This window comes from Dermacentor variabilis, chromosome 2 (assembly GCF_050947875.1).
Source record: "Dermacentor variabilis isolate Ectoservices chromosome 2, ASM5094787v1, whole genome shotgun sequence".
Lineage (NCBI taxonomy): Eukaryota > Metazoa > Arthropoda > Arachnida > Ixodida > Ixodidae > Dermacentor > Dermacentor variabilis.
This window is the reverse complement of record NC_134569.1, coordinates 133,282,427-133,297,056: the sequence shown is the minus strand read 5'-3', so window position 1 is coordinate 133,297,056 and position 14,630 is coordinate 133,282,427. Positions and strand designations below refer to the sequence as shown.

The 14,630-nt window shown below is 47.9% G+C and overlaps 1 protein-coding gene across 1 annotated transcript in view; it reads right to left on the bottom strand.

Moving 5' to 3' along the window:
• Positions 1 to 14,630, bottom strand: part of IA-2 (tyrosine phosphatase IA-2) — a 700,681-nt gene that overhangs the window by 386,598 nt on the left and 299,453 nt on the right. The window contains exon 12 of the mRNA XM_075682014.1: positions 11,721 to 11,800. Coding sequence (XP_075538129.1) covers positions 11,721 to 11,800 — 80 coding nt within the window. The remainder of the gene's footprint in view (positions 1 to 11,720; positions 11,801 to 14,630) is intronic.

Sequence of the window (14,630 nt, the reverse complement as noted above, 5' to 3'; positions counted from 1 at the left end):
TCGGGATCTCCTTCCCCCGGCGGGGCGGTCTGTTGCGTTTCGCCTGCGACACGTGGTTTTGCCGGCGCGACTGCGGCGGGGCGGCAGACATTTTGGCCCGATCGTCGTCGCCGCAACGCTCATCGGCAGGTGTTTCCAGGCGCGACTGCGGCGATGCGACCGCAAAGGATCACCCTCTCATTCCAGTCATTGTGCCCGAACCAGGCGATGCGAAAGCAGGGATCATCCTCTCATTACAGTCATTGTGCCCGACCGGCAGCGCTACGACAGGGTGCTACGAGATTGTGCTCGACATGGTGCTACGGCAGCGCTACGACAGTGTGCGTCACCATTAGCCCATTGTACATTCACGTGCTCGTCTTTTGAGGGGTTCCTTCTTGCCCTCAACTGCGAGAGTATAAAAACAGCTGCCCCCGGACGCCAAAAGGAGGGCTCCGATTTCTTCTGTTGAGTGAAGTGCTCTCCCGTCTCTCTACTTCGGTCAAACCTGACCGCCAACTCTTTGCGATGTTAAAATAAACAAGTTGTTTCGTTGTTACCAGTCGACTCATGCTTTGCCGGGACCTTCGGATGCTTCCAGTTGTACCCCCGGCCGCCAGGCCAACGCTACCCTTGGGGCTTGCGACCCAGGTACAACCACGGGCGTCAGCGCCGAGTTCCCAACAGATCGTACCAGCGGTGCGATCCAAACAATATATAACTTCCCCGCAAATGTTGCGGTTACGGCAGGTTACTCGCATTCGTGGAAGCCACGAATGCGAGTAACCTGCCGCTCCCAGCAGAGGGAAGGTGGGATGCTCTGTGTTCCACGCTCCCGTTGGCAGTGGCTCTCTTCTCTGATGAAGTGACCACGTGAGACGCATTTTGATTTTATCTACAGCTCAGCGCGGCCGCATCGCAATGCGCGCTTTACGCGCGCCTTATGATGCTCCACATGCGTTTCATTGTCAGCCACATATAATGCATTCGCGCTACACTCGGCTCACACTTCGACATAAGAAAACGCGCAAGCCGAGACTGCGCCAAGCGAAACAGACAGCGCATAAACTCTCAAATCATTTTATTCCACAAGCACTGAATGTTTCAACAGAAAGTCAAAGCACTCGCGCGATTGCGCGTGTTTGCGAGTGATAGAGTGAGTGTGTGAGTGTGCGCATGTGCTTGGTACATGTACATGAGCTTGGTGCATGTGCGCGTGAGTGAGTGAGTGAGTGAGTGAGTGAGTGAGTGAGTGAGTGAGTGAGTGAGTGAGTGAGTGAGAGTTCGCGTGCGTTCCGTGTGGATTGAGGGAGTGATAGACAGGCACGTCTACTCATATTCACATTCACTCGCACTTATTATATAGTCGTGAGTGTCTGTTAACTCATTTCCGGCATTACAGCAGGCTCTGAAGGACTGGCTTCAAATCACACGGAACAGGGCACTCCCTAGCTGGTTCTTAATGGCATAATTAATCACGGTGAGGAAAGCAGTAAGCTCTTGGATTGTGTGTACAGGAACTGAGTGTATATTACGCCTTACTGAGTGTTTAGTGGTTTTGTTCGACTTTCATTGCCATGTGTTTTGGATTGCGTCTAAAACGAGCTACCTATGAAAATTTGTTTGGTAATGCTTCCTTGTATCCGCTTTGCGAGAGCAACAATAATATTTCTGGGACACAAGAGAAATAGTATATTACAAAGTGCCATAGTATGGTACAGTTGCTTCTGGGTATGGTACGGTATGAAGAAATTTATTTAGGTCCTGGGGGATCAGTCGGAGTGAGGCGGGCCGCTCCCAGGTCGGGACAGAGAGGCCGAGCCCCTCTGGTGTCACACGGGCCCTCTGGACAGCCCTGAGTTGGTTCCGCCAGCACTTCACTGTGAAGCATCCGCTGCCACCATTGTTTACCTTGAGAACCATCGCCGGCCAACGCCAAGCAGCGCCAAAGCTTCCGTGTGTGCGCATACATTTTTACAGTAATTCGAGAGCCATGCGCACGATGATAATGATGATAACAAAGCAGTTTTATTCAGTCGCGTTAACGTAATGTTGCAAAAAAAGTGGTTATAAAGCCTTTGCTGAGCTCATGTTTTAGCGTTTTTCGTTGTCTTTCTTTTTCTTCTGAGGACACAATAATACGCGATCGAGTTCGCACTGCAATGCCCCTCCATGCTTCTTACAGTGCCAGCCACATTGTCCTGTTAAATGTACAGACTTGCCTATCTCAAGCAACGACAGTATTAAGACAAAGAAAAAAATCAGGTGGGGACAATAGCAACAAATTTCGCGAAATAGGCTCGCGATGTCGCTTAAGTCTTACGCATTTACGGTTGAGCTCCGTGATTAGCGCACGAGCTCCGTAAGAGCGAGTCGGCAGTGATCCCTCTTTCGATTATCCAAGCACGAACCGCTCTTAAAAGCAGAATAGCTAGACACGCGGGTATCGGAGTGTATAGAGTAGCTAACAGCGTGCGTTGCGACAAACTGCTATCACAGAAGAAATCATCCGCGAAACGTGCAACAACTTTTGCGCATCCTGTACATTATAAACCCCGAAGGTGTCTCTGAACGTGAGACAAACGGCCTGACAAGGGCTGTATAATTTATTTTCTTTCTTAACACCTTTTCTTTTTCCGTCTGAAGAGGACAATGAGCTTCCCCAAAGAACACTGCGCTAAGTGGGGCAAGGGGCCTATGGCTTTCGATAATAGATTATCGACATATCACGTTTTTTCACCGGCAGAAATTAACGCCAGCTTCTAGAAGTGAGCGATGTCCTAAGGCGGCTGCGTACGTGATCTAACCGGAAAATCGGGAATAAATGGAACAGGGCAGCGTGTATGCGATCGCCATTCGCATAATGTGCATTAGCTCAAGTCTAAGCTTGTTATGTTGTCAAGCACCTTTGCAGTGTTACGTATGCATATTTACGCGTCTCATGCACTCGTCTGCAAAACTGTGAACTTCTGTATGTTTTCTCGGACGATTCAAAGTACTTGTGCTTACACGTGTAATTGTTTACACGAACCTTGTGTTCATGCTAGCCGACTGTATTTTGCGATGCACTCGTGCCCTTTTCATGTGTTTGCGTGCGCACATGTGCGTACTGTCAGGATTGTGGGCTCAATCCCATCGCTCGTAACCCGTTGTCAAGATTGGAGTCCGGCATGAATTAGAAGGTAGCTGGCCCATGCCGTCGTCCAACTTATCCACGCTGAGGACGTTGATGAAGGGAAGGACTGCTTCTCATCGAGAACGAGGAATATGGGTTTATTTACAGTATCTACATGCAGTTCATCAGTCTAACATGACTGCTTGAGAACGTGTATCAGTCTAACATGACTGCTTGAGAAAGTGTACTGAGCAGCCGCACAACAGCGGTTTATAAACAGTCGGTCCCCCCCTCGATTCCAAGGTGACGGAAACGTTCGTCCAGTCACCGTAAACAAGCCGCCTCTCTGCGGGACGGTTTACACACACACACACACACACACTTCCTTGCGCGAGGTTCACGGTCCGGAGTCGACGTCAGACGGACTTCGTAGAACTCGGGGCTTGTGTCAGGAAAGGTGCCTTTTATTCCCCGAGCTGACCCCCGCAGCTCGGCCGGGTGCCCATTGTCTTGCGTCTTGGACGGCGCGTGGGAAGGGGCCTTCGTAGACGCTCCCGCGGCAACTCCCCCGCTCATAGCAGAACAGGTCGGCGTTGGTGGGTTCGGTAACAATAGTTAGCCCGCCGAACGCATTCAGTCACAACGGCGACGAGGCTAGAGCGTAACGGTGGAGTTCCTAGAAAGTTGACACTGCTGTCGCAACTGGCTGACAAAACTTGCACCTCATCTGGGCCGTTCTTAATAGTACGTGTGTGTGTGTGTGTGTGTGTGTGTGTGTGTGTGTGTGTGTGTGTGTGTGTGTGTGTGTGTGTGTGCGTGCGTGCGTGTGTGTGTGTGTGTGTGTGTGTGTGTGTGTGCGTGCGTGTGCGTGTGTGTGTGTGCGTGTGCGTGTGTGTGTGTGTGTGTGTGTGTGTGTGTGTGTGTGTGCGTGCGTGTGCGTGTGTGTGCGTGCGTGTGCGTGTGTGTGTGTGTGTGTGTGTGTGTGTGTGTGTGTGTGTGCGCGCGCGTGACCAATTTTGTGATATATTTTTGCCAAAACAAGAGCAGCAGCTGGTGCCATCTAAAGCCTCCAACCTCTCCTATTACATCATGCGAAATGCGAATATTTACGGTTTCTTATTTTAGACGTATATACTTGGGTCATTGCTGACAAAGCAGCAAGTGCATAAATTAAGCAACATGTCGAACTGTCGCCGTAGTCTATTGTTCCCCTGGTTGTCCTATCCTTATACTTCGCATTGTCGAAAATAGAGACGATACTGCAACGAAAAACTGGAATACGCAAATAGCTCCAGGATTTATCTCCGTCACTCACTCAATATGTTGCAAGAGTATGAAATATGTGTAGCGCACCGCTACAATGTGTCGCAGATCTCGTCCAAGACCTGCAATTAACGCCAACTAAATGTGTTGGTAAAAGCGACAGAGAGGCGGATAAATATTTGGGACATTTAGGGAACTTTATCTCCGTTTACCCCATTATTTTGCCAAAAACGCTCGCCTAAAGCAAAGCCGAGTTGAGCGACAATCCCGTGGGCAGATGTACACAGTAAGATCGACCGTCGCAAAAGCAAGTTTCATTTATCCGAAAACTTTCAGCGATTAACAACGTGAGCTGCTAGCTCACCACTCTTGTCGCTCTTCGGATGACAGAAGTACTTGCGCCGGAAAACACGCACATAAAGTTATGTGCGTGTTTCTTTACTTTATTCATAAAGTAAAGAAAGAAAAAAAGGTAGGCAGAACACGAAAAAAGCGAACGTGGTTCGACAACATCGCTTGTCAACGCTGTAGCTGCGCGTCTGCGGCAAGAACGCGGCAAGTTCTCCGGCCTTAAAAACGCTGCCCTACGTATCCGCATTCTCGGCAAAGTGAGAAGGAGAAATGTAACCATGGTGGCGAGCTATAGCGAGGGCTTTGAGTCCTCACTTCGCGAACGTTGTTTGCCAACGACAATGTTGCCGCCCCATCCTTGCGCGCCCGCTCTACTACAGGCCAGAAAACGCATCGCGCTGTTACAAACCCGTGGAAAGAAGCGGGCTTTGCCACGGTGCGCTCCGAGCGGCGCAGGGCGCTTTTAAAGGCTCTGCGGCCGCGCCGTCTAAAGAGCCTCCAGCGATGTTGACACTGCTCGTAGAAGCGCCGCGGTGCGCGAACGCGTCACCGTTACCTCCCTGCTCCGAGGTTTTGCTGTCGGGGTGGGGGGAGGGAGGGGGCTTAGCGCGTAGAGAGAGAGGTGGTGCCTCCGCACCACAAACGCGCCGCGCCGTCCATTTGCGGCGCGTTTGTGGCGCGTCTCGTCGCGTAACGGCGCCTTCGCCTGAGTGGCGGTGGTGTGTACAGGTGGCAAGACGGGTCGTCGAGTTAGGGTGCTGAGCCCGGACCAATCGGGGCGCGCACAAATGTTAACGCGGTCCCTCGGAGTCTTCCGAGCACTTTCGCCGAAGGCCGCGCGCGTTCGCTCTCCCCTACAGGAAGAACAACACTCGTCGAGTGCCGCTCCTACGTTTCCTCTCAATAGAACGGCGCACCGTTGCGGAGGCCGATCGTAGCAAACCTGGAGCAAAGTTATCGAAGGCTTCCTACCCCGCGTATTCGTTCCGTACCTGCAGCCTTCCACTGTAGCACCGGTCATCGTGGCTATCAAGGCACGCAAGTGCCGGCCTAGCCAGAGCCGGTATTTTTTCCCTGCCCAACCGCTTCGAGTGAGAGCGATCCCTGGCTGGCCGACGAAAGCTGCAGCTTGTGCAACCCTGCAGAATTTTAACGGTGTGCGCGGTAGCGCCGAATCCGTAGGCATTCTGTGTACGTTGCGGATATCATAAGTGGGGCCCACTTGTGTTAGGCCGTCGCGATTGACAAACAACCGCGAGTGTAAGGAGCGCTCGGAACCGATGGTGAAACCATCCTCTGAAAAAGCTTTCCCGTCCTTTCACAGTATCTTCAGAACGTGCACAGATACTAAACGGAAAAGTGGGGGCTGGTCGAGCAATGCGCAATCATTGCTGAAATCGCACCGCAAACATGGCGCGGCCATTTTCGCAACCTAGAGTGCCTGGATTACAAACTCTTTTAGCAATACCAGAAAATTAAGCCATATCCTTTCCTTGCTTTACCGAGTGTCAAAAGACATACGTGCTTTACGATGAAAACTCGGTCTAAGTTTTCTTCAGCAAATGGCGCGGACGAGTAACTTTGGTCGTGATTGGGACCAAACTTTAGAAGCCTCTGTTTACTTCGACAGGAAATCCGGGAGCGTCGGAAGAGAACTCACACTCGCTATGGGGGCCTGGGTGAATTAGATCGGACTAACTGGAAAGATAATAAGTAAAATTAAAAATAACACTAATGAGAGTTTTTGCACACCAAGAGAAAAGCAAAATAACATAACGCTTTAGAATTTTAGCAAAGAAACGATCCTTTATCAAATCGAAGTCTCTCAAAGGCTGCGCAGACCAAAGTTTAAAAGCATACTTTTCTTTTCTCTTTTCATCTAAGCAATTGGCCGGTACAGCATCTCTTTTATTTAAAACAAGATAGGCTCGATGGCCTCAACGAGTTACGCGAGAAAGTTTAAGTGTTTATAGGGCTGTTCTCATCAAAGCGTTGAATCATGCGTTCTACCAGAGAAGCGAAAGAAGCCGAAACGGAATCGGCCAGCCGCCTTCGCCAATGATATGTTCAACAACATGCGTGATTGCCTAGAGTCTACTCTTAAAAACAGTTCTGGTGCAAGTTCTCTGATTTGTCCGCTCCGCCAAAAGTTACCCGATTCAAAGTGGTAAAAAAAATTAAATTCTGGAGTTTTACGTTCAAAAACCCCGGCATATTTATGAGGCAAATCGTATAGGGCGTCTCTGGATTAGTTTTGACCCTTCGATGTACTTTAACGTGCGCCAGAATCTAAGTGCACGAGCGTTTTTTATGTTTCACCCCAACCAAATGCGGCCGCCGCTGTCTGGATCGAACCTCCGACCTCAAGCTCAGCAGCGCAACGCCATAGCCACTGAACTACCTCGGTTGCTCATTCCAGGCGGTATTCACCACTTCATCAAGGCAATATGCGTGGTTTAACGTATATCAGAATATGTTGATTATATCTGGACATGCTAAGCTATCCCTCAATGAAGCTGTTCAACTATGTAGCTATTCCTCTATATTTAGTCGGCCTAAGCAATTTGTTTTTAAGGATGGGGAAAGTTCTATTTGCACGATACGGCAGCCGAATTTCTAAAGCTTGTCGTTCGTAAGTGTTCTTTGCCATCGACCTTTCGCGTTCACTAATAAAATACCCAATATCAGGACAGACTGGAATTTTCTAGAGCGCAGCTCTTAGGTGTCCGTTACTCCGGCGAGCGTCGGCGTAACCAGGAGGCGGAAAGCGGAAGAGGGTATGGCGAAAAGGATGAGGAGGAAAGCGGGGTGCCGGTGGCGACCAGGCATGCGGAGAGCACAGAAACCACGACCAACTGGAACTCCAGACCTGCACAGATATCCGGCTTCTATGGGAGCAGCTTGCGCCCACTTTCATTCAACCGGCGGCCGTATGTGGCGCTTTTATAACCTGTTCGAAGAGTTTCAGAACAGATTCACGATGCCGAAGGAAACTGTTTAGAGGGAGATGACGTTGTGAACTACATTGCTTCAGTTATAGCAGAGTCATTTAGGAAAGACGATTGGGTAATCGCCCCAAATGAGGGAGCAACACGGAATAGCATAACAGAAAACAGCTTAGAACTGACCAATCTTAACTGAAAAAGGCGGAAGCAAATGTTCCAAAATGCACGTCTGCGGGTATAGGCGAAATTCCAATAAAGTTAATTAATGAACTTGGCCCAAGAAGCAAGGAAACGCTGATAAAAGCACTGGAGGCAGTCATAACAAATAAGCAAATTCCGCACAGCTGGAAACAGAGTAAAATGAATTTGATTTATAAAGGGAAGGGTGATAAGAAGAACATAAAATGCTTTCGACCAATTACGATAACATCAGTTATATATAGGCTGGCGATGCAGGCGGTGAAACTAAATATGCAGTCATGGGTAGAAAGTAATAGGATACTCGGAGAACTTCAGAATGGGTTCAGAAGTGGTAGGCGCTTAGATGATAGCCTGTTCGTGCTTACCCAGTGCATAGAAATAGCTAAGGCGGAAAATAGACCTCTGTGTTTAGCCTTCCTGGACATAAGTGGTGCATACGACAACGTGAATAGGGAACTCCTGTGGAACATATTAAAAGCTGTAGGTAACGGTCATGAGGTAATTGATTTTCTACAGGAAATATATCGAGAAAATAATGTTGAAATAACATGGGAAGGAATTAAGCGTACGACAACTGTCGAGGTTCCCAAAGGATTAAGGCAAGGTTGTCCTCTATCACCGTTGCTGTTCATGCTTTATATGATAAGCATGGAAAGAAGGTTACAACGAAGCAATCTAGGGTATAATCTGTCGTACAGATTATGCTAAAAGGTTGTTGAGCAACGACTACCGGGTTTAATGTATGCGGACGATATTGTACTGTTAGCAGATAGCCAGGAAGGTTCGCAAACTCTAGTTAATTACTGTGGAGATGAAGGAGACAGTTTAGGTTTCAGTTTTAATGCAGCTAAGTCAGGTGGGATGTTTTTCAACCATACCACTGATCAGGAGCTTACAATACAAGGCCATGAAATACCCTGAGTGGCCGAATACAAATATCTCGGGGTATGGATAAACAAAGGGCAGATGTACACGGAAATGCACGAACAGTCTCTCATAGCAAAATGGCGAAGAGATGCCGGTATAATGAACCATAGGGCATTGTGGGGCTACAACAGGTGCTGAGAGGTATTTGGAAGGGAGTAATCGGTAGGGAGTGTCGGGGCTTACTTTCGGGAATGTGGTCCTGTGTTTAAGGGCAGAGGTTCAGTCGAGACTAGAAATAAATCAGAGAGCTGTGGGAAGGTTGGCACTAGGTGCCCAAGGGAAAACCATAAACGAAGCAGTACAGGGAGATATGGGCTGGGCATCGTTCGAAGCACGGGAAGCTCAGAGTAAAATCCTATACGAAAAACATCTGGGCAAATTGGACGATAACAGGTGGGCAGCTAAGGTGTTTAAATACCTATACAGAAAGAGCGTTGACTCACAATGGCGGAAAAGAACTAGGAAGCTAACCAGTAAGTATGCCAGACACGAGGACGAAGAAAGACAGCATTAAACGACAGGTTAAAAACGCGAAAGGTAAAAATTGGATAAATTCAATGGAAAAGAAGCATAGTGTGGAACTATATCGATACTGGAAACAGCAGATGAGGAAGGAAGCGTTTTACGATAACTCAAGAGGCAGTGCCCTACTCTTTGAAGCTAGATCAGGATGTGTCTTAGAAAGCGGAGCTATAAAAAGAAATTTAACGAAGAAGAAGACACATGTACTGTGTGTGGTAAATATGTAGAAACAATGAACACCTCATACTAAAATGTGATGGTACCAAGCCCGATGTCGATGCGGCCACAGTCACCCTTCCTGAGGCCCTAGGGTTCCGAGATAATAATAGTCATGTAAATAAATATGCGGTGGAAATTAGCAAAAGGCGATTGGAGGATTGGTGGCTCAAAAGCAGAGAGGTGACATAAGGTTAAAAGGGTAGGAAGACGTATTTAAAGAAAATCGAGAAATTCAATAACACACAACACAGATAAAAATAAAAATAAAAGGCAAAATAAAAATCTGAGCATGGTGGCAACTGCCATCGCCCCGTTTCAAAGGGGACGCTCCTACCTTCCATCCATCCATCCATCGTCTGCTACGCGGTGGGCGGCTGTGCGGCGTTGTAATTAGTACGGCAGCTGTTGTGTTGTGACGAACTGCTTGTCTAGTTGATGATTTTTGCTAAAACAGTGACAGTGATGTCACAAGGCTTTGATCGGTCATCAGAACGGCAAGTTGGGCCAGTTGGTTGGGATTCATGGTAAGGGTTGTAACAGCTGACCCAAGACAAGGACAAGAGAAGGAATAAAACGACGACACAGCGCTAACTCAACTGATTTTTATTGAAGATATGTCTAACATATATAAATATATAGGTGCCATTTGATAACCATGACATGCACATGCACAAGATACACATATGCGCCGGGGCCACTGTGACAAACTGACACATAATCAAAATTGACATAGGTAATTCAGTTCCTTGTCACAAAGAGTGATATACGGTTCACTGATACACGCTTTGTCCCTAATCTTTATATTGTGAGCTTCGGCGATTTCCCTTGTCAATTTGTTTGCGTGTTTAAAAATGACACTAGTTCTTTTTTTTTTAAATCAGGGCAACAACCGCACGACTTGCAATGCTCCGGGAGATGAAGTGGCGCAACTCCTTGAAGACATAGCGCATGCTCCCGAAGTCGAACATTCACACATCGCTTCGTTTGTCCCACGTACTCTCGACCACAAGATAATGGAATGGCATACACAACCTGCTTAGCACAACTGATGTACCTCTTCACATGGTTGACAGTGCATTTTCCCTTCACCTGCTTTTCCTTCAGCCTATTATCAAGTAACGGGCATAGGCCACCTATCTTATGTTTCGCAGAAAAACGAACGTCAATGTTGTACCTTGAACCAACGTTCAAGCCCGTGTGCTAGCTTGTGGTCATACGGTACAACTGCGTTCTTTCTTTTTTCAACAGGACGTTGTATCTATGAACGTTTGCGTGAGCATGCGCACTGTGTCAAGATTAAGACTGGCAGTAATCTGGCTGTTCATTGTGCAAAGTGTGGCTGTTCACCACTGCTTGACGACACACGTGTGTTGAAAAGGTACAGCAATCGGATGGCCAGAGAAACATTTGAGGCGTTTTCAATGTGTGAGTTAGGAGCAACCTGTGTTAGTTCCCCCTCCATAGCACTTTGTGATAAAGAACTTAAGTTCCTTAGAAGTTAATTAGTTTATCCTGTGTCCACCATGATATGGTAACTTTTATATTGTTTAATATTATTGACGCATGCTCAGCAGGATTTGACCGACGATGATTTGCCTTTCCCTTCTTTCACCCTCTTTATGCCCATTGCGAATTGTGTATATTTGCGCAGGCTCCAATAAAGGTGTTGTTGGCAGTCAGCGCTCGTCCTGTGTCCTCCCTTGTCCGTGTTCTTTGGCGCCGTTTTAAATATGAATGATCCGTACCAACTAGATCGCACCCAAACCCTTCTGAGGCTCAGCGCTACACAGGTTGAAGCATTGACGTTTGCGCCATGACAAATTTTTCTGCAGTTACAGACCTTGATCTTCCAATCAAATAATGTCGCTATTTTATTTTATCTTTTCTTGTTTTCTTAGTTTTTTTAGTTTGTTGAGAAGAAATCAACCCACTGCTAAGCGTGCACTGACACGCATGCGCGCGCCAGGAGGGCAGACGAAAATTGTTTTCACTGGGAGGGGTCACGCACTTTACCAAAAAAAGAGAGTGGTAGGGGCAGTGGGTGGAGGAGGAGGAATGGGAGGGGTGGACGTGGCCAGACCGTATACAAACACAGGATTTTTTTCTTGTTTTTTGCGTGTGTGGGGCGGGAGGGGGGGAAGTCACGTGCCTGGTGTGCGGTCTCCTGGAATCGCCGCTGCTCATGCCCAAGGGCTTACCTGCTTTGGCAGCCACGGCTGTGGCGTTGAGGTTCTGGGAGTTGGGATTCACCTTGAAGCTCACCCGGTTGCCTTCCAAACTGGAATTAGCAAGGGAACAAAAAAAAAAAGAAAAACATGATGGCAAACTGCTGAAGTTTCTCTACGACCGCATTGTTGCAAAGCCAACTCATGGTCATGCAAAAGGACTTCATCTTGGGCTAGTTGGTGCTTAGATTTTCTAGGTATCGCGGTGCTACCTAGAAAATCATGGTCATGCTTCGTGGCCGGGTGCCCGGTCGTCTTTCTTTTTCTTTAATTATTTGTAAAACCCTCTAGGTACATACTATTACATCGCAGAGGGGAGGGGCGAGAATACAATGCAGCAGTAAAAAAATTACAGGAATAGTTATAAGAATTCACAGTACAGTGTTTACAATAAAAACAAGGCAGCTAGGCTTCTATCACGGGCGCAGTCAAATTTCGCCACGTTTGATTAATTTCATCGTGTTTGTTTTTAGCCGATGAGAGAAAATGCGTAAACCTGACGGGAAGGCGAATACGACACTATGGTGAAATTCGACAGTGTACAGATTTAGCAACTCCGTTTTCGAGCGAACTGAGATCTCACGCTCAGAGCGCGAAAGTATCTTTCCCAATCTGAAATCCAGCGAGACGGCCTTTTTGTATGCTACATTATCGATGTCCTTCCTTTCGCTGAACAGCGTACCGTACGTTTTCTCGTATAGGCCGGCTAATACGTTCTCCGCCTAATTAAATATTATTGGCAAGGATTAGCCGCAGGGTAGACTCGTCCGTTGTGCGATATGTTTCGTTACATCCCGTTTCCCTTACTCTTTTCACGTTTCACTGACGCCTTCGGCATCGCGGCGATGGCGGACTCTTCCGCCACCCGCGGCCATCACTCGCAACATCTCCCACTCCTACGAAACCAAGCGACGCAGCGTGGTAAAGCAACGGGCTAACTCATCGGCGATTGGTATATCATACAGCTCGTTCTTCAGCGCGACTCGGTACAGCGCAGGTCGACGCTGCACGCCAAAATCCAAGCGCGAAGGCGGTGCCTTAACGCTGCAAATGAACGAGAGGCGAAATGGCGAACGAAAGCTATAGACTTCAGAGAAACGGGGGGAGGCTGCAGATTTCCTAACTGGCGTTCAAGAAAAGTTAATGAGTTTTTCAAATGAAATCTGCGCGAGCGAATCGGGGCGAGCGGCTCTCAGTCGGCGCTGCCGCCGCAGGGGGCAGCGCGACGGCATGGAGGGGGGGGGGGGGGGCACGCGTTAGGCTTCTCCGTCCGCCCCTTCTTTTCTCCTCACCCCACACCCCCTGGGCCCGTAGGTTCAATAAACGGTTCGTAATTGCCACGGCAGGATTGGACGCGCAGCTTTGGCTCCCGTTGGGTGGAGTAAATCTTCAGCGAGGCCGCGAGGTGAAAGCTTGGAGACCCACGCTCACCGTCCCCTCTATACTGTATCACCCTGAGACACTGGCGCTCTTCTCTCTCCACCTCTCTCTCTCTCTCTCTCTCTTTGTGCTTCCTTATTGAAGCCTTTCGATCCATTTGCTTTATTTTCTATTCTAACGACTAATTTGAGTGCGAAGGAGAAGGAATTCGGCTGCTACCGTCGGAAATCTCCCGAAGGAACGCGAACCCTCGCTGGGTAACTGCGACGTATGCGTGTAGAGGGCTCTCGTGTAGTATTCCCTCGCGCTCAGGCGGCGTGTCACTGATTAACGGAATTCATCGCGGTGCAAGAAACGAGCGGTTTACGAGCGTCACGGCCATGCGAAAGGGTAAATTTGACCACGCCGCGTTTCTTTAACTGCGTATTTTCTTTCGGAAGTTCCCGACGGGAATCGAAATACGATCGTGATTTTACGTTTTCAGACGCGAATGGTACACCTTTAACGAAATGTTTGTTTTTGTTTATGTGTGTGTGTGTGTTCTTGTTTTCTCATAGGTGACCAGTAGGTGCCTTGTTACGCCAATGTTGCTAGAAAAAAAGAACAAATGTGCGCCGAAGAGGCCTATGCGCAAAAAAAGAAAAAAAGGAAAGGAAACACTTTTTTTCTCCCCGACCGTAAGTTTGCCAGACAGACTTCATGAATTTTTCTTCGTTGCTGCACTGTCCGGAAAGCCACCCCAAAATGAATATAATAGTCGTAGTAGCACACTTTACGATGCGAGGCACACAGGAGATCACAATGATGTCACAAAAATGCACACAAACCTGCTTTTCTTTTCTTTTGTTGCAGCTGACATTATGGACAGCTCGTATTTGCTGTCATTTTAGCATCTCTGCCTGAAAAAGGAGGCCATTAGATGGCTAACGTACCTTGTACAGCGATCGCACTGAGCTAAGGTAAATTAATTCTCATGTCCAGATGCATGAGAAATAATTTCTAGCGCTGCGTTAGTTTATTATACAGTTTGTTAACTGTAGTGCACGAGACGGTACAACCTTATCGACTACGCAGAGAAGTATAACACTACTGCTGTACTTGATACGTCAGCGAACTTCTTACTGACGATTAGGTTCACTTCGAAGGCTACGCAAGTGTGCTTCCAAAGCAGGGCACAGAACAGCTGTCCGCTATAGTCTAAAGCAGGTGAGCTTACGCTTTGGACGAGATTACCTTTTTTCGCTTTGCACTTTTCTCAATCTGTGAATTTCCCACGCGCTCTCTACTTTCACTTGAACTAGAAGCAGAAGAAGGCTAGAAGCTTGTGACATATCTCATACAATAATTCAGCAAGAAGTATGCTAAGCACAGGCAGTGGTCGTCCTTGCTTTTTTTTTTTTGTCGCTTTGTCTGATTCGTTCACGCTTTAGTTTGTGCTGGTTATGTCTACTCATTATGATACATTCCTAACACCAATATTGAGCGGCCACCGAGTGTAGCGCT